This window comes from Podarcis erhardii (assembly GCF_964252035.2).
Source record: "Podarcis erhardii genome assembly, chromosome: 6".
NCBI lineage: Eukaryota > Metazoa > Chordata > Lepidosauria > Squamata > Lacertidae > Podarcis > Podarcis erhardii.
Window position 1 is genome coordinate 27,730,600 of NC_138510.1, and position 24,721 is coordinate 27,755,320.

The 24,721-nt window shown below is 44.9% G+C and overlaps 1 protein-coding gene and 1 long non-coding RNA gene across 6 annotated transcripts in view; both read left to right on the forward strand.

Annotated features, from left to right (window-relative positions):
- The window catches only part of LOC309345242, a 163,478-nt gene extending 140,135 nt beyond the window's left edge, over nucleotides 1-23,343 (forward strand). The window contains exon 2 of the long non-coding RNA XR_014158135.1: nucleotides 21,795-23,343. This is a non-coding gene — a long non-coding RNA (uncharacterized lncRNA). The remainder of the gene's footprint in view (nucleotides 1-21,794) is intronic.
- On the forward strand, nucleotides 13,275-23,343 carry LOC309344929 (uncharacterized protein). Of its 5 annotated transcripts, XM_081867852.1 has the most exons (6): nucleotides 13,284-13,499; nucleotides 13,705-13,932; nucleotides 16,150-16,355; nucleotides 16,975-17,795; nucleotides 18,489-20,124; nucleotides 21,198-23,343. In XM_081867852.1, exons 4-5 carry the CDS (start codon nucleotides 16,994-16,996, stop codon nucleotides 19,100-19,102), a joined length of 1,416 nt encoding a protein of 471 aa, XP_081723978.1. In that variant the 5' UTR covers nucleotides 13,284-13,499; nucleotides 13,705-13,932; nucleotides 16,150-16,355; nucleotides 16,975-16,993; the 3' UTR covers nucleotides 19,103-20,124; nucleotides 21,198-23,343. The 5 variants fall into 5 exon arrangements, with proteins under 5 accessions (XP_081723981.1, XP_081723977.1, XP_081723978.1 ...); XM_081867855.1 differs by lacking the exon at nucleotides 16,150-16,355 and having other exon boundaries at nucleotides 13,275-13,499; nucleotides 16,975-17,732; XM_081867851.1 differs by lacking the exon at nucleotides 16,150-16,355 and having other exon boundaries at nucleotides 13,282-13,499.
- Nucleotides 23,344-24,721: the final 1,378 nt, after the last annotated feature.

Genomic DNA, 24,721 nt, shown 5'->3' on the forward strand with positions numbered 1-24,721 from the left:
CTCATGATGTCATTGACACACATTCTCCCCATCAACCACCATTCTCAAGGGTAGCTTTGTGGTTTTTCTTTACATATATTTATTCATCATGAAGGCTAAAGTAGAAGAAGAAGAAGAAGAAGAGGAGGAGGAGGAGGAGGAGGAGGAGGAGGAGGAGGAGGAGGAGGAGGAGGAGGAGTTTGGATCTGATACCCTGCTTTATCACTACCCGAAGGAGTCTCAAAGTGGCTAACATTCTCCTTTCCCTTCCTCCCCCACAACAAACACTCTGTGAGGTGAGTGAGGCTGAGAGACTTCAAAGAAGTGTGATGAGCCCAAGGTCACCCAGCAGCTGCATGTGGAGGAGCGGAGACGTGAACCCGGTTCCCCAGATTATGAGTCTATCTCTCTTAACCACTACACCACACTGGCTCATATATATATGAATGATAAACATCTATATGAATGAACATCAGGATGGCATAATCACGCAACTGCACAATTCTTCTATCCCATGCTTTACGCAGCAATTATCATTGTTCCCACAGTAATCACCTAAAGTGTGATGGACAGGTGCATGCCCTTCAACATGCAGCTGCTGTCATTCCAAACTCCCTGGTGCATGCTCCTGCATGATTAGGGACCCAAATCTGTTAACATTTCCAGTGTTTACTGCAGAGAGCCCCAGTGAAACACCAGCGTTGCTGTTGCTAATACAACTGCTGCAGGAAGTGTAATGTGACTCTCTCTCTCTCTCTCTCTCTCTCTCTCTCTCTCTCTCTGTGTGTGTGTGTGTGTGTGTGTCTTGCTCTCTCTCTTTCTCTCTCTCCTATGAAATATATTCCATTTGCTTGACTGTTTTGCTGCTCTTCCTGTGGTACAATATAATTGAGATGGGGTGATAAGCGAAGCCATACAGCAGGGGTGGGGAACCTCAGGCTTGGGGGGCTGAATGCAGCACTCCAGGCCTCTCTATTCAGCTCTCAGGACATGCTTAGGCTACACATGCCATCCCCAGACCATGCCTCTCTCTGCACCAGCCTTGAGTGCTTTTGCCTGGCTAGAATGTGTCCTTGCTCCATGAGCATGCCTCTTTTTGCATGGATGACAGATGGAAAGATGTGGAAGAATAAACACCTCTGCCTTTAGCATGGTGGGAGTGTAGCCTACTGTACAAAGGTAGTGCTCATATCCTTTGTTCTACCCACACTTTGCCTCTGGCCCTGTCAATCACTGGAAAGTTGTCCATGCAGGAATGCAGCCCTCAGGCTGAAAAAGATTCACCACCCATGCTGTACAGAATGATCAAAAATAGGGGTGTGTGGTATAAAGGGACTCTGGGGCATTTCACCTTGCTTTCTGTGTTTTTCCTAACCATTCTGCTTGCAGCCAGTGAAAAAACACTGTTGTTATTATATACGATATGAAGTCCCTGTTAGGTCAAAATAACCAAAATAAAGTTACTGTAGGTGGAAGTGGCCATCATATTCAATGTTACTCATTCAAGGATACACAACATGGTCCTCAACTTACTGCTTTCCTGCGCTGTTGCGTTCAGTGGATCGCCAAAATCTTTGGCCCAGAGTCAAAACGCCCATCTCTTTTTCTGTTGAGAGAAAAAAGGAAACTTTCTTAGCAATACACCCTTTGGGGTGCGGGGTGGGGGATAGTCACCTAGTTCATTCTCACATTATTTAATTTCCTCCTCTCATTAAGCCACAAATTATCTTGAGCGAGTCAGACTTAATTTGTTGCACAAGTCTACTTAACAAAGTGCGTTGACCATTCTTTGGATTTGCCACCTGAGCAAATGTTGAATCAGCTCTAAACAGGCATGGTGTGGAAAAAGCAGATAGTGAGAATGTTTTTCCTCCCTTTCTTATAATACTAGAACTCAGGGCCAATGAAGGCGAAAGGCGGAAGATTCAGGGATAGCAACACACAGTTAAACAATGGAATTCGTTCCCACAAGATGTGACCACCAGCTTGGATGTCATTAAAAGGTAACCATTGTAGTCAAATTCATGATAGATAAGGCTATTGTATCACCCATAATGCCTATGTTTTATCTCCACTGCCAGAGGCAGAATGCATACCAATGGTTGGGAATCACGATTAGAGAGAGTGTTGTTGCACTCAGGCCCTTATTGCAGGATTCCCATAGGCATATGGTTTGCAACTATTTAAAGAAAAAGGATGCTGGACTAGATCCAGCAAGACACTTCTTCTTATAAAATGCTAGAGATACAGCATTATGGACCAATGTGATGTTGGGGTTAAGCACAATAAAAGAAAAAACAAAATAAAAAAATTCCTTCCAGTAGCACCTTAAAGACCAACTAAGTTAGTTCTAGGTATGAGCTTTCGTGTGCATGCACACTTCTTCAGATACACTGAAACAGAAGTCACCAGACCCTTCTATATAGTGAGAAGGTGGGGAGGGGTATTACTCAGGAGGGTGGTGGGAATGGGTGATTGGCAGATAGCTGTGGTGAGCCTGTTGACGACTCTTAACGACTGCAATAGGTCTTACAGGAAAAAGCAAGGGGTGAGAAGGTGAAAAATGGCTTTGTCATGTATAATGAGATAAGAATCCAATGTCTTTGTTCAGACCAGGTCTCTCCATGGTTTTAAGTTTGGTAATAAGTTGCAATTCAGCAGCTTCTCTTTCCAGTCTATTTCTGAAATTCCTTTGTAATAGAACAGCTACTTTGAGATCTTGTATAGAATGTCCTGGGAGATTGAAGTGTTCTCCTACTGGTTTCTCTGTCTTGTGATTCCTGATGTCTGTAACTGGCACAATAAAAGGTTCATACTTTCAAACTGCACGTCTCTCCCACCATACCTTGGGTGTTTCATACCATACATGAGATGATACAAATTCATACTCCGTCTCTTCCTTGATCCCTTGGATTTCCAGGACCGAGGGCCATGGAGGAGTTGCTTCGCGAAAGTGAGTTCATAGATCAGCAGGCAGCAATGGCAAACATGTATTGCAGTAAGACATCAGGACCCTGGACAGAGCACAGCAAAGCTGAAGATTATCAATACTGAAGACCTGCATCAGGCAAGTAATACAGCTCAAGCACTGATCAGAACCCTACTGTGGAACGCCCTCCCATCAGATGTCAAGGAAATAAACAACTATCTGACTTTTAGAAGACATCTGAAGGTAGTCCTGTTTAGGGAAGTTTTTGATGTTTGAAGTTTTATTCTGTTTTCAGTGTTCTGTTGGGAGCCGCCCAGAGTGACTGGGGAAACCCAGCTAGATGGGCGGGGTATAAATAATAAAGTTATTGTTATTATTATTATTATTACTGATGATAGCTTAAAATATTGTTGCAGAGACAGATGCTGTCTTGGCCACCCCTCACCAGAAATCAATTGTTGACATTTTCATTCTGAAGTGTTGATATCTATCTATCCTGATGGAGGTTGTTGGGTGCTTCTTTCCCTCAACATCTGTAGAGATCCCTGAAGGAGAGGGTCACCTGTGGCTGCTTCCTGAGATGGTTCAGGGTCTCCACCAGACTGGGGCTCTCAGGAGGCCCTCTCCCAAGCAGAGGTTTCTGAGTCTAGCACCAAAGCTATAATACTGATGTTTTTACATTACAAGACAACAAATATTCTACAAACAATATATCATACTGTATGTTCTAATATTCACTAATTTTATGGTTTGCTTCTAAATAATCACAGGTTTGATGTAATGTACAATAAATGCAATATTTTCTTTAAAAATATACTACATATTATTCAAATTTTATAATATAAATAATTCATTGAAATAATTCATTAATTATGACAGAGGTGAAAAAGCTTTAAATAGATCTAATGGATGTTCTTGTTTCATGTAGTAAATTCTCAAATTTTCGTTTTCTTCGTCAAGAAGAATTTTCATCAATTTTGTTATTGTGGCAAGATATTAAATGTTACTAAACCATTATTGTTCTATCAGAACTATCAGAGAATTCCTTTTATCTGATATCAATATCTTTGCAGCAGTTAATGAAACACAGGCAGGGAATGTGGGTCCAAAATGGGCAGGTTCAGTGTTCTGGTCTCACCTGTTCTTTAAGTTATCCCAGAAGAATTGTTAGAGGGTTCATATGAATGTGAAATCCAATTGTTTCTTGTAATCACACAATAACTTCATCCCAAAAGATAATTGAAACATGGTTCCAAAGCTGACATTTTGTCAGATGTACTATTACGGCAGGACGTGGAGGGCAATCGCCCCAAGCTTCGTTTCAAACGACATGCAATTATTTTCAGGAATAAGTATATCTGTGACCACATCGCTGTTTCTGTGCATTGGCCATTATTATAAGCACAAACCTCTGTACTTTTAAAAGGGGTGTGGGTGGGTAGGTGAAGTCCCTGTTTGAATAACTTGATTTCATGGATTGATAACAATTTGGCCCAGCTCTTCCCCAAGGGATGTGAAACCTGTGGCCTCTAGATATTGTTGAACTACAACTCCCATCATTGGGAATTGGAGCCCAACAATATTTGGAGGACCACAGGTTCCTCACCTCTTCATTAGCTGCTGCAACCCACTGGTTCTCTTCCATTCTTTTCCCCACCCCAGTTAAAATACAGAATTGAGCCCCTGCATTTTGGCTTTCTGAAAGTCCGCAAACTCCATATTACACATTCACCCCTGTGTTCTGTAGCTCAAACAAATGTCGCTTTGCCCCAAGGTAACACAAGGTATTCATGTGAATAGTTTCTAGAGCTGAACCTCTCTATTTTTATATTACCCCAAACTGAGCCCCATTAATCAAAAATCTGCATTTTAATTATTTTTTTTTAAAAAAAAAAAAACACCCTCATGGGCTTTAAAAACCAAAGGGCACCTTAGCCATCAACTATTCTAGAAATGAAATATTAAAGCAGTGTGAATAAAGGTCACCACACTAGCACAGTTTGTACATCCATAACACAAATTGGAAAGTGTGAAAATCCCTATAACAACAGTCTCTCTGACCTCCCAGACACAGTTATCAAGATACCTAATTCTTCAGATCCTGAATTATAGAAAGGCAATTTTAAAAGGCTTAAAACACTGGAGTGATTGCATAAAGTATTCACACAGCTGTAACTGTGTCACGTAAGCTATATAAACAAAGCTTTTCAAGGTCGATTGCTTGCACATCTCCTAAATGCACAATGCTTACATTTTAATTGTCCTGTCACAGAGAGAATACCCTGTTCTATATGTAATGACAATGTGCAACTGAGACCTCGCAAGGAAGACCATTTACCACCAGTAATAAGAGGGGGAAGGTCACTGGCATGATATTCCCTACCCCTCAAAGGTAATGTAAACACAATCAGTGTTAATTTTTTCTTTTTCTTCAACTGGTGGAAATTAGTGTGATGGAGTTATTGGGGTGAATTACCACCGCGCACTATTCCATTAAGTGCTAATAAAGAGGGCTTGCCTTGGGGGCTATTGCAACCTCAACACTCCACGAAAAAGAAAATTAGTGTGTCAGATTTCCTACCATTGTCACAGAAGGTGGCATCTGTGTGGTTTAAAACTCCAAGGCACAGGGAGGGGCTCAGAATGTTGAAATCAATTTTTGAAATTAATCGATCAAGGTGGGTGGGGTTGGAAGAGAGTACAGAATGACCAAATTAGAACAGCTGGTGGGAGGATGTGTTGTAATTAGGGTTGAAGCTCTTGGGCTAAGTTTTCATTTCTTCAGATTTCATATCTCCAGAGTTCGTATCTCTCAAATTTCTTAAGCTACAGGTGAAACATGCAAGTTTTACATTGCCCATTAACTAAAACTAATGCTGAGGAAATAGTTCCATTTAAATTCACTGCAAGCAATGATTATTTGTATTTATACAGTGCTAATCAGCGTTTCCAGAGCACTTCAAAAATGTTGTCTTCACAACAACTCAGTATAGTAGATATGTATCATAATTTCTTATATGTCCAATGGCAAAACAGATGGAAGATGGAAAAACTAGTGGCTTGGTAGGGCCACGTTGTCAGTTCATGCCTGAGGTGAGATGCGAGCCAGGACTTCCCATTCATAGTTTGCCTCTTGAAGTGGTGGAGTTCGGGCTCTCAAATTTCAGTGGCACCCCATGCAACGCTTAAATTCACTGCCCCCCTCCCCCGCTCTGTTTTGATGCCCCTTCCAGACTGACTCCCAGTGCGACCTCACCAGTCGTGCTATCCTCAAACCACCTCTGCTATACATTACACCAGTTCTAAAGCAATATGCTGGAATCAGCTCTTATTTTTAGTACATCAGGCTCTCAAAACACATCACCGTACGGTATGCTTTTAAAACTCCCTTTAGTCTCAAAAGCGATTTGCCATGCAGCAGGGACGCCTACCGTTTGCGAAAGCCTAAAGGCCCTTTGGGATTGTGGAGTTAGTTTCACAGTTGTACATATTGCTGACCAGAATCTACTTTAAGCTGGAGTTTGATCAATCACAAAACTATTATTCGTCACAAAAAAATCATCTTCTCTTTCTCCTGTGAGATAAAGGAGAAGAATGGGGAGGGCACTAATGCAATATCCCTTGTCTCATTTTAATGCCTCTAAAGAATGAGATTTCTTGAGCAGTCTGTTCTGTCCTCTTCCTTGCAACAATACTCCCACTCAGTGGTAAGATTGGAAACTGTGCACAAATGAGATGGTATCATTTGCTAGAGGAAGTGGTCTCCTCTCATAGCAGTGCAAGACCAAACAAGACCCTCTTCAGGGATTTGAAAAACACACCATGTTGTCACCATGGCCCCCACCCCCAACGACTCTGGTAGAGCAACAGCATTTCATTCAAAACATCTCTAGGTAATCCCATGTTGTTTGAACTGGGTCTGAGTTGCTTAGGTCTTGAACCAACAGCCAGAAGTCTTCTTATTGTGGGACCATAGCTAGGAGGGAAGGGCTGTAGCTGATTGGCAGAGCATCTATCTGCTTTGCGTGCAGAAGATTCGAAGTTCAATTCTTGGCAGTTCCAAGTAAGGCTGGAATGTCCCCAGTTTGAAATCCTGGGTACCCACTGTGAGTCAGTGGGTTTGCCAGCATAGTGCCTCTGGAAACCAAAAAGAGAACCAGTAAAGATTCTCAATGCATGAGAGACTGTTTGATATTTCTACAGAATTCCTGTTTGCACCTACATTAAACATGGCCACATTTCATTGAACACCACAACTGGATGCATATCCTCCTATTCTGAACAGAGGTTTTTAAAAATAACTTGTTAAGTTGTGGGTGAACATATCAGACAACACAGCGATTCTTCAAACAGCTCTTGTTTATTCACAAGCCAGAACAGAACTGAACTGAAGGGTTCATCCAGCCTGCTTATATAGAGCTCCACTAGAACACAACAGTAACCATTTTCTGTAACTATCCAATCACTGAACGTCACTTTCGATCCCTTATTTGCATATGTGGACCTGAACTATCTACAGTATCCCCCTGCTGGCCCAAGGTGACAACTTCAGTACATAACATAACTTATCTTTGTGAGCAACAGTGTCTGATGTAGGCCTTTTCCTCCCAAATAATGGGGTGGTCAATGCAGGGGCATGCCCACTCCATTTTGTGGTCCTCTTTTAGATATGACAGCCATTTTGTGTAATGTCACACACCCAACGGTAGCCATTTTGTGCTGGCTCCCACAATACTTTCCCCAAATTCCACATGTGCCCACTGTCTCAAAAGGGTTGGCAACAATACTGAGCTGGATAAACCAATGGCCGGACTTGTTGTAAGGCAGCTTCCAATGTTCCTGTGGCTTTATTAGAAAGAATTTATATGCCAGAGGGAAAACAATAGAACCATTCATTTTGGGCTGTGAGGACAGAGAGATGGCAGGCTTAGAATTTATCTGCTGCTGTTTGGGCTTAATTCAAAAACCAAATTGATAGAGTCTAGGAAACAGACAAAATGCTTCAGAAGAACTGAATTTATCTAGTCCTTTAGAAGAGCTCTGATGTGGAATTTGAGTATCCAGTACCTGATACACGATCAAATCACAGATTAAAAGGCTTAGATTTACAATCCCTGGATTTTTAATACTGGACATTTTTATCGTAATTGTGTAATTTTGTCCTGTCAGTTACTGGAGTGAGTGCATGTGGATCCCGCACCCTTGCCTGATCCAATACAACTAAATGCTTGTGCACAGCTGATCTTGCTGAAGTGCTCTTTGCCAGGATCCGCAAAAGTGGCAGGCTTGTGCCACACTGATAGGGGGCCTTCCAGGAAGGAAGGGCTGAGATTGAGAGGACAGGCAGCAGCCCACCTTTCTGCCTTGGTCAAGGCTTTTGCCAATGGCTTCACCTCAGTGAGCACCTTTGCAGCAACCCTTCAGGCGATTGAGGGCTACTGAGGAAGAGGCAAGCACGAAAGTGACTGACTGGGAGCCCCAGGAAGAGCACAGAGAGAGGTCCCATCAGGCTGGGATTACAAAGAGGGATCAGGGAAGGGGGGTGGGAAATACCTGAAGGTGACAGGAGATGTTAGCCAACTGTGTGGGACCCAGAGAGTACAAACCTTGTCTCTCCCCAGATCTCTGGGGGGAGATGGGTGGGGGCAAGGCTACCCTATCACAAGAACTGCTGGAATGCTCTGAAGAGAGGGAGAAACAGGTGTGTGAGAGGACAAGAAGAGAAAGGGACAGATCTTTAAAAGGGCAGTCTGTGTCTTACCCTTCAGCTCTTACTGATGAAACCAGCTGGAGCCAAGGGGAAAGTGGGGTGTCCCTGGCAACCCCTCAGCTGAGGGTGGGCAGAGCAGTCATGTGGGCTGCTGGGAAACAGACCTAGGAGCCCAAGGAAGGAAGGAGCCCACTCCTGGCAGAACTTGGGAAAAGTAAGTGACGCACAAACTGCTGACAGAGACTAGCTAGTCTAAGGGTAGACCAGCTCCGCTGGGACACCCTCTGCTCTGAAGAACCACCCCCACCCCATGAATTTAAATAAGTTGGGGAGCACAAAAGGAAACCATCATGTGATGTAACAGGAGGAAGAACAGTCCACAAAAGCATCACTAGCCAGTGCTTCTCCTGCATCTTTGTGTGAGGTGTATGGATCCAATGTTCTTTAATGTATTGCTTTCCCCTGGCTCAGTCACATGCAGGAACTGAACCTGGGCTTCCTTTGCACACTGGGGATGTGAAGCAGCATCACCAAGAGCCCAGCACAGCTGCTCTGTTAAGCTTCAACTCGGAGTGGATATTACTCCACTTTTTAATCACTATGTAAATACTGTTTCATGCTTCCAGACACAAATGAAACAAACTGTGCCAGCTACATATACTTAAAGCCTCTTCCAAGCATTTGATATGTTATTTGACATTGGTGGCATATGAGTTGAAGCTAATTAGCAATTCATATGGACTAAATTGTCTTAAACTGAGTTGGGTGGAATCTACACGTATATAAAAACTGTTCTGAAAATGCTTTTTTAAAATAAAAAAAAGCATTTTTAAAAATACGTTGCATTTTCCATAAGGCTCACCATCGCCATCTAGTGTCACGTTATATATTGCACCTAAAACACACTTAAAACGTTTTATTTGAAGCTGTATAGCGGAGTTATTTGTGAAACTGGGGGTAAGAATTAAAAACTAAACAAAACATTTAGGTCTGAAGATAAAGCTATTGATGGCTACTATGTGTGATGGCTATGTGCTCTGCCTCCAAAAATGAAGGCAGCAATGATTCTGCTGGAAACTGCAGAAAAGGAAAGTACTGTTGCTTGCAGATTTCCCATAGGCATCTTTTTGGCCACTGTAGGAAGAGGATGCTGGACTTAATGGCTCATTGGCCTGATCCAGCAGACTCTCCTGATGTACTTATGTTCAAAAACGGTAAACCATCTTCTCTCCTGTGATAATATTTAGTTTTGCTCAAAACTGGCTGTTGTTCTTTCAGTGTCAGTCAGGGGTAACCATCTCCAGATGTTGCTGCTACATTTCCCATCATTCTTGATGATTAACCACATAGGCTGAGCCTGATAAGAGTTGGGAGTCCAGCAGCATTTGGAAAGCACCATATTGCCTTCCTTGGTTTATAAATAAAGTCATACCCTGGAAGTCAAACAGCTCATTTTGTCGAACAGAACATTTTGTCGAACAGAACATTTTGGCTCCTGAACATTGCAAACCCAGAAGTGACTGTTCCGGTTTGCAAACTATTTTTGGAAGCCAAAGTCTGACAGGACTTCCACAGCTTCCAATTGGCTGCAGAAGCCATGCTTTGGTTTTCAAATGTTTTGGAAATCGAATGGACTTCCGGAACGGATTCTGTTCGACTTCCAAAGTACGACTGTAACAGCAAAACTATAAGAGCCCTGATTTGTTATTTGTGAGAAGAGGTCCCGATTTGAAGTGAAATGTGGGTGGGGTGTGAGAATAGAACAGAGAGATGAATGAGGCCATTAGCAACACCGCAAATTGCAAATTTCAAAAGATCATAAATCACACCCTCGAGTAATCCTAAGACTGGATTGAAAAAAAATCAATAGTATTTTAAAAGTTATCGTAACAGTGAGAATACCTTCTATTTGGCTTCTGGCTTCTAAGGGCACCGTCACTGAATGCAGTCAGAATAAAAAGCAGAAGCCACACCACAGTTATGTCTGAAAAGCTTTCATTCATATTCATCTGCAGGATATCATTTCTGCAGATCTGTCATTTTGAAAGCAAACAGATCAAAACTACTTAACACAACACTCTCTGGTTTGAATTCTTTGTTGATCATAGGATTAACGTAAAACTCCAGGGTTGCAATCTTATAAACACTTACTTGGGAGTAAATTTCATTGAACTTAATAGATCTTCTAAGCGGGCATGTGTAGAATTGCACTCTAGGTTTGTTTAAGTTACAGGCTGATGTCATGCATCTTCAAGAATTAGACATTTAAGGACATGTTGTGAAAGTTGTGAGGAATAATTCTGAATTCATGTGATTACTAGCTTGCCATTGCTGTTTAACATGTATGCAGTCAGAGCTTTTTTACAGCTGGAACTCAGTTCCAGCACCTCTCAGGTGGGAGACATTGCCATTATAGGGGAACAAGGGAGGCCTTTTGGCACCTCTTCTTCTAGAAAAACAGCACTGTATATGATTTAGTAGTTTGGGTGTTTTCCCCCAATGAGGTTAAAATGCTTAAATTTCAGTGGGGGAGGTTGCTAACATGACAGTGATGAAAGCAGCCACTAGTTAAATACTATCCTTGAGGGCATAGCCAGGACTTCACAGTGCTAACTTTCTACTGAGATGAGTGGGTGAGCAAAAAAATCTGACTATTGGTCAGGGCTCTTCCAGATGACATTTGAAGAGCTACTTTTAAGGAATATGGCATCTTCATTATAAAACTGGAGTAGTTATCCACCGCCTTGAAATTTGCCCATTAGGAAGCTTGACTATGAACCTTTCTGAATTCCCAGCATACTTAGAAGCTGGAAATGGGTAAGACGATACTAGATTGCAAAAGTTGCTTCAATTCACAAGGCCTGAGGATTACAGATACTCCTTTCGGGATGAAGAATCAACAGAGCATGGGCCCCTTGTACCAGGTATGTTGATTGGCCAACCTTTCCAGTGAAGAACACCACCATTTAGGATCATAGTAAAAGCCTTGCTAGGGACGCAGGTGGCGCTGTGGGTTAAACCACAGAGCCTAGGACTTGCCGATCAGAAGGCTGGCGGTTTGAATCCCCGCAATGGGGTGAGCTCCCGTTGCTCGGTCTCTGCTCCTGCCAACCTAGCAGTTCAAAAGCACGTCAAAGTGCAAGTAGATAAATAGGTACCCCTCCGGCGGGAAGGTAAACAGCGTTTCCATGCGCTGCTCTGGTCCGCCAGAAGAGGCTTAATCGTGCTGGCCACATGACCTGGAAGCTGTATGCCGGCTCCCTCGGCCAATAAAGCGAGATGAGCGCCGCAACCCCAGAGTCGGTCACAACTGGACCTAATGGTCAGGGGTCCCTTTAAAAGCCTTGCTGCAACAAAGTAATTGTGCACACAGATACATAATTGCACCAACAGCTACATATTTCTCTAGGTGTTTCGGCACACACAAGTACAGGCAGCGTGCAAGGTGATGGGGAAATAATGGAATGCCTTTCTATTTCATCAGATCTGGGTGGCATCCCTGAATGCTTGTCTGCAATCAGTGAAATACTACATTAGAGTGGGTGGGGGGAAACAACTCAGTGTAAATAAACCAGAACTGATGTTACCTGAGGATCAGTAGAACAAATGGCTATGAAAATGCCTCTCTTGGGTGGTCAGTCTCTCTAAAGAAGGGATAGCGAACCTGTAGCCCTCTGAATGCTGCTGAACTGCAGCTCCCAGACAGCATGGCTAACGGCCAGGTATAATGGCAGCTATAAGGCAGTAACACCTGGAGAGAAGGGGACTTCTGTGAAGTATCAGGTTGATAACTTGGGTGAAACTTCTGGACCACAGATGGGGAGCCTGTAGCCTTCTGGATATTGCTCGATTGCAACTCCCATCATGCCTGAACGCCGACCATCCTGACTGTAGTCCAACAACACCTGGAAGGCCACAGGTTCCTCATCACTCTTCTAAGGCCCAGCTTTCCTTCTAGAATTCTCAGTAGCGGCATGTGACCCAAAAATGTTCCATGTCAGCTTTGGCTGATAAACAATGGATGTAAAGGAGAAGTGGGTCAACAACCAGCATCCTTTGGTTATCCATATTATTCCAAGGACATCAGTGTCTCGGCTGACCTCCACTTCAAGCAAACAGAATCCGGTGGTGTGCCTGCCCCCCTGGAGTCTCTTACTGCTCCGAGACTGGGGTGGCATCTAACAGAATGTAGTTTGAGAAAGCCGCTTCCTTGGTGGGGTACGATAGGGCGCCCTAAATTTCTGGAGAGCTTTTGAAGACTTGTTTCAAAACGTACAGCACCATACCACCCTGGGAGGAAGCTCCATTGAATTCAATAGGACGTCCGTCTGAGTAGACATAGTTGCAATCCCGAGAGTAAATCGCCTCCGAATTCAACAAGGTGTTTTGTTTTTTAAGAGGGCATATTCTAGGACTGCGCTGGAGAACCTGACGCTTCCTTCCCGGGGGAAATGTGAATGAGAATATGCATTTGCTTTTTTTGGCAAAGGCTGTTTGCAAAATACTTGGGGGGGGGGGGAGCTGAGCGCCCTCCCCGCCCTGGCAACCCGGAGCCGCCTTTCGCCAGCAGAGCGAGCTCGGCCGAACAAAGCCACGACAAGGGGATTAACTTCCAAATGACCCTCGCCGCGCGGCCGAAAGCGCCGCCGGAGCCCCACCCCTCGGGCGGCCGGAGGTCTGGCTGCTGATGGTCACATGGGCCTCTCTCAGCATGGTGGGAAGGGAAAGTTTATTTGAATTGCAAGCGCAGCCCGCCTGCCCGGGGACCATCAAACTTGTGCTGCTCCGCTTCCTGGCCAGCTCTGCTGCTGCTCCTCCTTGAAGTTTGCTGCGCCCTCCGCCCCGCCAGCCCGGCTCCAAATGCTTCACTGAGTTTGCAAGGTGATTTTTTAATAAAATATATATATATATTGTTTGATATCCATTTCAACCTCTGCTTTTGTTCATGCTCATCCATTTATTGCTTTTGCAACATTTGTGATCGCAGATCCCCTCCTTAACCAGCGTTAAATGCATTTGTTCTTATTTGCGGCTTCTCTTCTTTTGCAACTACTTTTTATTTCTATATTTTCCTACACCCCCTTAGTTCCCTTTCCCCATTGTCCGCCCTCTGATTCGAGGCTCCGCACGTCAGTCACGGGCTTGACTCTTGCCCCTCCCCGCCTCCCCGATTGAGCGCTGGCTCCCCGCCTTCTTCCTCTGCTTCGTCCTGCCTCCCCAAGGCCGCGTCTGGTTGGGCGGGCGCCGCGCCCGTCACGCGGGGGAGCCAATCGCAGCCGGCCTGCATGCCCACGAGCGAGCCGGGAACTTGCAAGTAAGTGTGCGACTGTGGGTTAGGGGAGCGGCAGAGCTTTTGGGGGAAGGCGGCTGGGAGGGTCGGGATGCTTTGGGAAACCCCTGGCCGGCACCGAAACGCTGGAGAGCACCCCTGGGTGTCCCTGGAAGTGGGTGAGGGAGGGGAGGTCTGTTGCTTGGAGGAGGGGCAGGATCAGACACCAGGAAGAGTTAAATGTTGCACCCCAGAGTTGTTGTTTTCCAGTACTTAAAAAAAAAACACAACTCCAGATTTCAAGTTCCCCATGAGATGCAAAATGATGCTCGTCTTCACATACCCTGTGAAAAGTCTGGTGTTCAGTTTGCTGGAGAATCTGCCATTTGCATCTGCTGCTCAGCTAAAAAGGGATTGTGGCTTTTGGAGGGAGGAGGGATTCTTATAAATGGGTTTTTGGAGGAAGCCCCTTGGATTTATTCCAGCTTCTTGGAGTCTGGTGGTACTGATCTGCAAACCCAAAGACTCTGTTTCGCTCTGTTGTGTTAGAAATGCCAGAGCTGTGCTGCAGGGGTACCTTAGGAGTACTGCAGGTGGAAATAACTGCAGGCTGAACTTAATGTGGGAAACTGGTAGCATCTTTGCTGGCTAGACAGCTATCTAAGCCTGGTGGGGTTTTTATTTTACAGAAGTGTTTCCGGAAAGCTGTAGATTCACCCTCAAGGTGTGAGTTCAAGAAGGGAGCTTTCCAGTAATTTTTGCATGCCCAACCTGTCATATATCAGCTGTCTGTACTGGAGACCTGTTCATTCCTGGGTCCTTCTAGCTATATAGGCCCAATTCTCTATTACTATTATCTTACTAATATAGACAATCATTCAATTATGCAAGCCACCCCCTGTGGCTTCAAGTGGTAAGGCTCAGATGCAGGTAAACCTGTGTCTGGGCTGTACCACCTCAAGATGCAGATGGAGGTTGGCATAATTGAATGCCCATCCATAAAAGCGAAGCCTAGCTAAGCCTTCTTTCAACTAGTTTTCTATAGGCATGGAAGGTTTTTGAAGGAAGGAGCATTCCACCATGTGATTTTCCCTCCTGTTGTCTGTACATCCTAGATCCAGTTTGCCCACCCCTATAAGAACAGACCACTAGATGTGCCTTACTCTGTTATCCCTGCAGAGACTTTTGGCTAATAGTGAGGCTTATTTGTCATCTTCTTAAGTGTCTACATTAGCTAATGTCTTGCTTTTATGTTCTGCTGACATGGCTGAGTGAGCCCTGACCGGGAAATGAAACATTTGCATGCTTTTGTTTTGTGCTGAATTGCTTACTTGGAAATATATCTCAATTGCCTGAATGGCACTTGCTTTCCAAATTTGTCTTTAAAATCACAACCTAAAGCTCAGAAAGTCTTTTGTGTGATGCAAATGTTTACTCCCAAATAAAGTGAGATGGTGTTGTTTCCACAAGGCCTGCATCACATGCAGGCTTGATTCAAGTAAGTACCATTGGACCTGCTGAGATTTACTTCTGAGTAAAGCAACACAGGATGTGGCTTTAGACTTCGAATTCCATAAAATTAATCTAGGCTGCAAAAAATTATACTAGCCTGCTATGAGTCTCCGTGCTGACCTATCAAGAGAGGAAGCCCTATCTTCCATCACCTGCATGGAAATGCAGGCTTGTGGCTTTTTGGCTGGCTAGTAAAAAAAAAAAAGATCTACCAAATAGACTGGCAGGGGAGTGGTGGAGCAATCCACCCCTCCTTTGGCAGCTGTCTGTATTTCTGTGATAGTTGTAGAGAAAAGGGCATCCCTCTCTTTGTGACTTGCACAGAAAGGAAGTAGACTGTGAATAAATCCTTTCCTCTTCCACCAGCCCCCTTGTTTGCCTGCATGGAATTCCTGGTCACCTGTGGCTGCCACACAAGTTGCTAAAATACAAGCTAACTCCATGCAGTGGTGCAGCTGGAGCTGGACCTGCAGGCAAACTTTTTTGGTAGAGCAAAACCCAAACACGTCAGGTGTGCAGAAGAAAAAACATTAATTGCGTTATTCATAAACCCCATGCTTATCTAAATAGCCCTGTCTCCCAGATAAGTCCAGGATCTAAATTTGTGTGGCTGTTCCACTGACCCCATGTCAGTTCAAAAACCCAGGGACCCGCTGGAGGTGTCTGTCCATGTGAGACAAATTAGAACATGAGAAAATCCCTGCTAGATCAAGCCAGAGGTTCATCTAGTCTTGCATCCTATTTTCACAGTGGCTGACCAAATGTCTATGGGAAATTTATAAGCACTCCCTGCATTTCTGAGTCCTAGCAATTCAGAAGCATACTGCACCCATCTCTGGAAGTAGAGCATCGCCAACGAGGCTAGTAGCTATTGATGGCCTTCTCCATAAATGTTTGCAATCCTCTCTACGTGTTTGTTTGGAAACAAGCCTCACATACATAAATGATGTTTCCAAGTAAGTGGGTATAGTACTGTAGCCTACAATCATTTCCCAAAATACCTGTATTTCTCCTTAGGGAGGAGAACATACAAACAACAATACAGTGGTACCTTGCAAGACGAATGCCTCGTAAGTCGAAAAACTCGCAAGACGAAAGAGTTTTTCGTTTTTTGAGTTGCTTCGCAAGACGAATTTCCCTATGGGCTTGCTTCGCAAGATGAAAACATCTTGCAAGTTTGTTTCCTTTTTCTTAAAACCGTGCATTCAGGGCGTGCAGTTGCGACTTGACTTCGAGCCTCTTTTGAGGTTTTTGAAGACTTTGGTGATTTTTGAAGCTTTTCCAAAATCCGTGCTTCGCAAGACGAAAAACTCGCAGAACGAATTAATTTCGTCTTGCGAGGTACCACTGTACATATAAACAAACAGTTCAGCAATAGAGGTATGTACATCCTTCTAAAAGGGGCCTGTTGTAACTGGGAGAACGGCACATTTGTGTTCCTAAGCTAAATTGATAGTTTACGTGATCGGGGCCACTTGCCAAATAACTCTGAAGGTCAGAAAACCAATTAAAGGGGAAAGAATAACCTCTGCTGTGCCTGTGAGGTTTTAACTGGTGTGGGTTCTCTTTTGGCAGCAGAGGCAGAAAGAAAATAATGGCTGGTAATGACGACCTCTTAAAGAATCTACAGAACAACTTGCAAGAGCTGAACAATCTCCGCTCTAGGTATTACATATCAGCAAAACGTACCTTTTCTGCAGGGGCCAAGGCACTTCTTCGTGACCAGCAACAACTGCCAAGGGAGAATATGAACATCCAGCCGTTTGCTCCTAGAAAGAGCATCCGCCACCGTAACCCCTACTGGCCTGATGAAGAAATCCGGACCTTCATTGAGATCTGGGGCGACGACCAAGTCCAAGCCTCGCTGGCCACCAATTTTCGCAACGAGGCTCAGTATGAGTGGATCTCTGATCGGATGCGGGAATACGGCTATGACAGGGATATGAAGCAGTGCCGTTTGCGTGCCAAAGAGCTTCGGCGAGGATACAAGGCCATTGTTTGTGGAAACAACTCCTCTGTGAGTGGCCAACGTGCCCTGCCGTTCTATGATTCCTTGAATAGTTTCCTGTGCATGCACAAAGGCCTGGTGGTGTCCAAAGTCTCCCTCTCCATAGATCGGAGGAATCGAGAGGCACAAAAGCTGGGGCTGGAGCAGGAGAAAAACGAAAAACTAAGCGTCGTCCTCGTTTCCGACGACGACGAAGCCTCCATCCCAGAGCCTGCGGATGACTCAAATGGCTATTTTCAAGACCCGCGGATGGATTCCGACCCTGTGAATGCCCAATCTCCAGGTGATGAATGGGAGCAGCACGGAGAAGACGACATCCTGGCAGGTGATGAGGCTTTGCCCCATTTCCCCAGTGCTAGAGGAGAGAGCCATTCGGCTGTCAATTCAGGTGAATTTTGAGAATTCAACTCCTGTTTCAAAGATCATTGCTTTTGAGCAATGTCACCTAGGTGGGTTAAGTTAAGATGGTGGTTTGGGCTGAGCTTGATTTCTTTTTTTCTTTTCTTTTTTTAACACCTCTGAGATGTGCTGGGAGGACTCCACTTATATACTAGAAGCCTGTCCCTGTAATCTAGGGATTGGGAACCTGTGGTCCTCCAGATGGCAAATTCTACAATGCCAATAAGTCCCAGCCACCATAGCCCGATAGTCATGGATAATGGGAGTTGTAGTCCAACTGGTTCCCCATCCCTGTTGTAATCCCAAATGTATGAGGTCTGGCTAGAGCTACTTAGTGAGGTGAGTTGGTCCACACAAATGTCAGAGGTTGTCTCCTTAGCATTGTTGAGCATGCTCCAGAGCTAAGCCCTAGTGAACACTGGCTGAAATTAAGCTTTCAGTTAGGCGTGGAGAACCTAGAGCCATCTAGATGTTCCTGGGACTATAGCTCCCATCAGCCACAGCCAGCATGGTCAGTGATGATGGGTTTTGTAGGCCCAGCAGCAACTGCAAGGCCACAGGTTCCCCTCTGCTTTTAAGTGCAGGCTGCTGCTGCTGTTTTAACTTCTTTTGGCATCTGGTGTGCTGCTGGCCCCCTGCAGAACGCCACCGTTTTGTTAACTCCTGCTGTCTTCCATTGCAGGCCCATCCAGCTCCTTCCCCAGGGGGCCCCTGGCCGACACTGACAGAGCGAGCAACCACTGGAGCAGGAAACATAGGAAGCAACCCGACTCTGCCTCGGACCTCGTGGATGCCATATCGCAAGTAGGCGACAGGCTAGTGTGCGCCCTATCCGATTTGCACTCAAGGCACAGGGAGACGTCCGAGCTTACGCAGGCCAGGGAGAGCAATGCCCGCAAGGAGGAGCTGACCATCCTCGCAAGCCACGTGGGCCAGGCCACCAAAAACATGGACAAACTCATCACTCTTATGGAGACGTCGACCAGGCGGATCGCAGATGCCATGGACAGGCAAACAGCTGCCCTGGAGAACCTGGCACGGTTGTTTGCCACCAGGGCGCCACCTCCTCCAGTGCCCTCCACATCCCAAGGGCAGCTTCCGCATTCCTCCCCAAGCACCTCTGTACTGCTCCCATCATCATCATCATCATCGCCCCCACCGCTGGCGCTGCACAATGCTCCAAACGCTTTGGGGGCCCACCACGGCAGTGCTCCCAAAGCTCCAGAATCACCAGCTCCCAGCGAGGCTGAGGAATGCCAGCCAGAGAAAAAGAAAATAAAAACAGAAGGCAACTAGTGGAATCTCATTATTTGACAATCCCTCAAATATGCTTCTTTGCTCTCATTGGGTAGACACTCATCCTTAAAAAAAACCCAACTCCTTTGAGGGGGAAAGTCAGGATGGCGGAAGCTGTAACAAATCTCTCTTTTTTTTAATGTAGCCAGGATTTCAGTTTGAAGGTATGTTTGCGTAGAAGAGGGAAGGATGAGTTTTGCCTAGGATGACAAAACTGTAGAGTTCACTGGCATTCCACTGTTCTGTCCCTTGCTCCATATTCTGCTGCTTCGTTATGCAATTCAGGCTGCAGTCCCATGCACAGTTGCTAGGGAGTAAAGGCCCCATTGAACTGTGTAAGGGTGGTTCAGATCTAGGCTTAGGCCACAGAGAAGGTTGGTTCAAAATCTCTGCTCAGCCCTGAAGTTGGTTGGTGGCCTTTGTCAGCTGCTGTTTTTCCTCTCTCCAAATGGGTAATACAAATCTGCACTGCTTGGTGGTTTTGAAGATGAGCAATTTAAAGACTGAATCATTGTGCACAGTGAAACTGATGTAAATGAGTAGAGAACATTCTTTGTTGATATATAACATGTTGTTAAAATCAGTGAAACGCACGGTGAGCGATGGGCTCTTTTCCTCCCTTGTCTCAATGAAACCACGTCTTTATTGGCAAACAGAAATAGTCTTCAAATACTAAAATAGAACATTTTTAATGTGGTTGCGGCAGCTGCTCTTGCAAGATCAAAGCCCAAGCTTGGAGGTTCTTTCCTTCGCAGGTTATAAGAATGGGGAACCTCTGGCCCTCCAGATGATGTTGAACTACAACTCCCTTCTGCCCTAGCAAGTATGACCAATGGCCAGGGATGATGGGAGTGGTAGTTGAACAACATCTGGAGGGCCAAAGCTCCCCACAGCTAAGCTACAGCTGGAGGAGGAATAGACCAGAGCAATGGTCTCCATTTTGTAGCTCATGCAGGACAAAATGCGTTAGTAAGAGAAGCAGAGCAAACCTTTGGCTTTCAAAGAACTCCTTGCACTTGAGAGTTCTATGAAACTCATAGAACTCATAGAATCATAGAGTTGGAAGAGACCACAAGGGCCATCGAGTCCAACCCCCTGCCAAGCAGGAAACACCATCAGAGCACTCCTGACATATGGTTGTCAAGCCTCTGCTTAAAGACCTCCAAAGAAGGAGACTCCACCGCACTCCTTGGCAGCAAATTCCACTGTCGAAAAGCTCATACAGTCAGGAAGTTCTTCCTAATGTTTAGGTGGAATCTTCTTTCTTGTAGTTTGGAACCATTGCTCCGTGTCCGCTTCTCTGGAGCAGCAGAAAACAACCTTTCTCCCTCCTCTATGTGACATCCTTTTATATATTTGAACATGGCTATCATATCACCCCTTAACCTCCTCTTCTCCAGGCTAAACATGCCCAGCTCCCTTAGCCGTTCCTCATAAGGCATCGTTTCCAGGCCTTTGACCATTTTGGTTGCCCTCCTCTGGACACGTTCCAGTTTGTCAGTGTCCTTCTTGAACTGTGGTGCCCAGAACTGGACACAGTACTCCAGGTGAGGTCTGACCAGAGCAGAATACAGTGGCACTATTACTTCCCTTGATCTAGATGTTATACTCCTATTGATGCAGCCCAGAATTGCATTGGCTTTTTTAGCTGCCGCGTCACACTGTTGGCTCATGTCAAGTTTGTGGTCAACCAAGACTCCTAGATCCTTTTCACATGTACTGCTCTCAAGCCTGGTGTCACCCATCTTGTATTTGTGCCTCTCATTTTTTTTGCCGAAGTGCAATACTTTACATTTCTCCCTGTTAAAATTCATCTTGTTTGTTTTGGCCCAGTTCTCTAATCTGTCAAGGTCATTTTGAAGTGTGATCCTGTCCTCTGGGGTGTTAGCCACCCCTCCCAGTTTGGTGTCATCTGCAAATTTGATCAGGATGCCCTTGATCTGCAAATTTGATCAGGATGCCCTTGAGTCCATCATCCAAGTCATTGATAAAGATGTTGAATAAGACAGAACCCTGTGGCACCCCACTATTCACTCTTCTCCAGGATGAAGAGGAACCATTGATGAGCACCCTTTGGGTTCGGTCAGTCAGCCAGTTACAAATCCACTCATCTCCTCCCAACCACTAACCTTGTAGAGGAGATCAAGGACTAAACATCAGGAAGAACTTTTATGACAGTAAGAGTTGTTTGACATTGAAACAGTCTCCCTCAGGACATTGTGGAGGTTTTTGAGCAGAGGTTGGATGGCCCTTCTGTCATGGATGCTTGAGATTCCTGCATTGCAGAGGGTTGTACTAGATGGCCTTTGGCAGATCCCTTCCAACTCTATGATTCTGTGGCTAAGTCAGGGGTGGAGAACCTCCAGGGTTAATCCTGCAGTGGTGGCACACAGCCTGCTCCCTGTCAAAATTGGCCCTTGAGGACAATCATGGAGTCAAAAAGGTTCCTCACCCCTGAACTCAGGATTTGTTTCTTTAATGTTAGCCTGCCTGTTGCTTCTGGGCAACACACAATCTGGGGGTATGAGTGTGACAGCCAAATCTTGCTTAACCCCAGCATCTGGCACTCAGAGAGCCAGTGTGGTGTAATGGTTAAGAGCGATAGACTCATAATCTGGGGAACCGGGTTGGTGTCTCCGCTCCTCCACACGCAGCTGCTGAGTGACCTTGGGCTAGTCACACTTCTCTGAAGTCTCTCAGCCTCACTCACCTCACAGAGTGTTTGTTGTGGGGGAGGAAGGGAAAGGAGATTGTTAGCCGCTTTGAGACTCCTTAGGGTAGTGATAAAGCAGGGTATCAGATCCAAACTCCTCCTCCTCCTCTTCAAAGCTTATGTTGTCCCTGACCATTGCTTGTGGAGAAATTAGACTCCATGAATTTGTCTTCAAAGCCTTCAAGCTGGGGGCCAGTACTATTTCTTGTGATAGTGAGTTCCATAAGTTAATGTTGTGCAGAGTGAAAAGTACTTCAGCTCATAAGCCCCGAGGTGTACCGACAATCAACTTCGATTATGATGCCAATGTTTAGATATTGGAAGAGTGAAACGCTCTCGTCTCCCTTCCTAGTTGCCCTTTACTCTCTCATTCTTCAGGTGGGCAGCTATGACTGCACAGAAAAAAGATTTTACCCTCACGAACCAATACAGTTGGCCTGACAGAGGCGCACTGTGCAGGCTGGAATTTCTCCCGTTACAATTTCCTTTATGGGGAATGTAAATTGTATTAGTACTCAACTGCGACTGCAAATACCTGCCTGCAGTCACTGTGTGGACGTGAGTGGGGAAAGGGATTGACAAGAGTCCCAGTCCCCATGATGGCAAACAGTTCCAACTGACCTAGGTGAGGCTGAGTGTCCTCATACCTATACAGTGGTACCTCAGGTTACATACGCTTCAGGTTACAGACTCCGCTAACCCAGAAATAGTGCTTCAGGTTAAGAACTTTGCTTCAGGATGAGAACAGAAATCGTGCTCCGGCGGCGTGGCGGCCGCAGGAGGCCCCATTAGCTAAAGTGGTGCTTCAGGTTAAGAACAGTTTCAGGTTAAGTATGGTCCTCCGGAACGAATTAAGTACTTAACCTGAGGTACCACTGTATTTGAAAGCGCTGTGCACCACCACCCCAGGTGAAGAGCACATTGATTCCTAAACAAAGTATGTGGTCATTTCAGACAAGCAACCCATTTTTTAAAAAATGTGTATTAGGGAACTAGAGGCCTGCATCCAAAGATTTGGCTGGTTATTTCAGCCTTGCAACTAAGGCCCTGATTATTACTAGCCTGTTAAGGGGCCAGCAGCTTCTGTTTCCACAACGGCTACAGAGGAAACATACCTCCTCTTGCTGAGAGAGAGAGGGAAGAATGCCTTCTACGAAGCAGATTGTGCCAGCTTGCTACATTTTCAGGAAGGCCATGAAGGAAGGAACAAAGCAGACAGCATCAAAATGCCACATATCCTGTAGTGTGGGGCTCACGGAAGTTGCGAGTAAAAGGTGTGTAAGAGAGTATTGCCAATACATTCTAAGCGCATATGCTATTGAAGAGGCACTGTCACTTTTAACTGAAAAGTGCAGAGTGCTCTTGTTTCTCAAATGCCTAGTTGTAACTGGGATCTCTACTGTAGAAGATCAGGGTTATGCTTCACCTAAGTAATACTAATTTTGTTTGTTTGTTTTTTTAAAAAAAAGCTCTCGACATTTTTTACATGGCTACCCTACCAATAAAGTTGGATACTAAAAACTTAAAAGTGGTGACCATTTATTAACATTTGGTATGTATGTTCAGCAGTTCGGGGGGGGGGGGAGAGAGAGACTTAATATCATTTGAAGTTCTTTTAAACTCAACTATTATTACATTTTAATAAATAAGCTTAGGTTCATTCTGTGAAATGAGTTGCTCAGGCATTTTAATGCAGGAAATAAAAACAATAATCACCTTAAAACAATTCCATCTTAGTCAGTGTAGCTATCTTTTTTGCATTTTGCCAACAGAAGAAACTGAAAATAGTCTAGGGATTAAGCCTCACAAAACTACAGTTCCTCAAATGTAGTAACGGTATTTGAGCCAGTTTGTGCTTGGAGCACAGAGGTGATTTTAGATACCTATGATTCCAGTGACTGCAGTACAATTACTTGCATATAATAATCTACATTAAGGGGACACACATTGACACATTCTTAATAAGAGTTTAAATGCCGTTTCATAACTGTTCATTGGGAAACTGAATCAATTTAATTTCCCATTAAGCAGGGGTATAATGAGGATGCAACGGGTTGAATGCCTAAGCATCTAATCTATGCTCATAGTAATGCAGCCTTTAAACATAATTCAACAGAAGAAATGTTCATCCCCACACACAGGCCCAATTTCGCTTTGTAGTCAGTTGCTTGTTTTGCCTTTTTCCCCTCTCCAAGTGGTCTAACCTTATGCCAGGTTCCAGTGTTATTTACTTATTCTGTTTGTAAATCACCGTGATTTACAAACAGGCACACCCATGGTGGTTTATAATGTTAAAGGCACACCCATGGTGGTTTATAATATTAAAACACTGTTGTTGTTTAGTCGTGTCCGACTCTTCGTGACCCCATGGACCAGAGCACGCCAGGCACTCCTGTCTTCCACTGCCTCCCGCAGTTTGGTCAGACTCATGTTTTCCTGCTTGGCAGGGGGTTGGACTCGATGGCCCTTGTGGTCTCTTCCAACTCTATGATTCTATGTTTGTAGCTTCGAGAACACTGTCTAACCATCTCGTCCTCTGTCGTCCCCTTCTCCTTGTGCCCTCCATCTTTCCCAACATCAGGGTCTTTTCCAGGGAGTCTTCTCTTCTCATGAGGAGGCCAAAGTATTGGAGCCTCAGCTTCACGATCTGTCCTTCCAGTGAGCACTCAGGGCTGATTTCCTTAAGAATGGATACATTTGATCTTCTTGCAGTCCATGGGACTCTCAAGAATCTCCTCCAGCACCATAATTCAAAAGCATCAATTCTTCAGCGATCAGCCTTCTTGATGGTCCAGCTCTCACTTCCATACATCACTACTGGGAAAACCATGGCTTTAACTATACAGACCTTTGTTGGCAAGATTAAAACACTAAAACAAATTAAATGGTACGAAACAAAGAGTGGG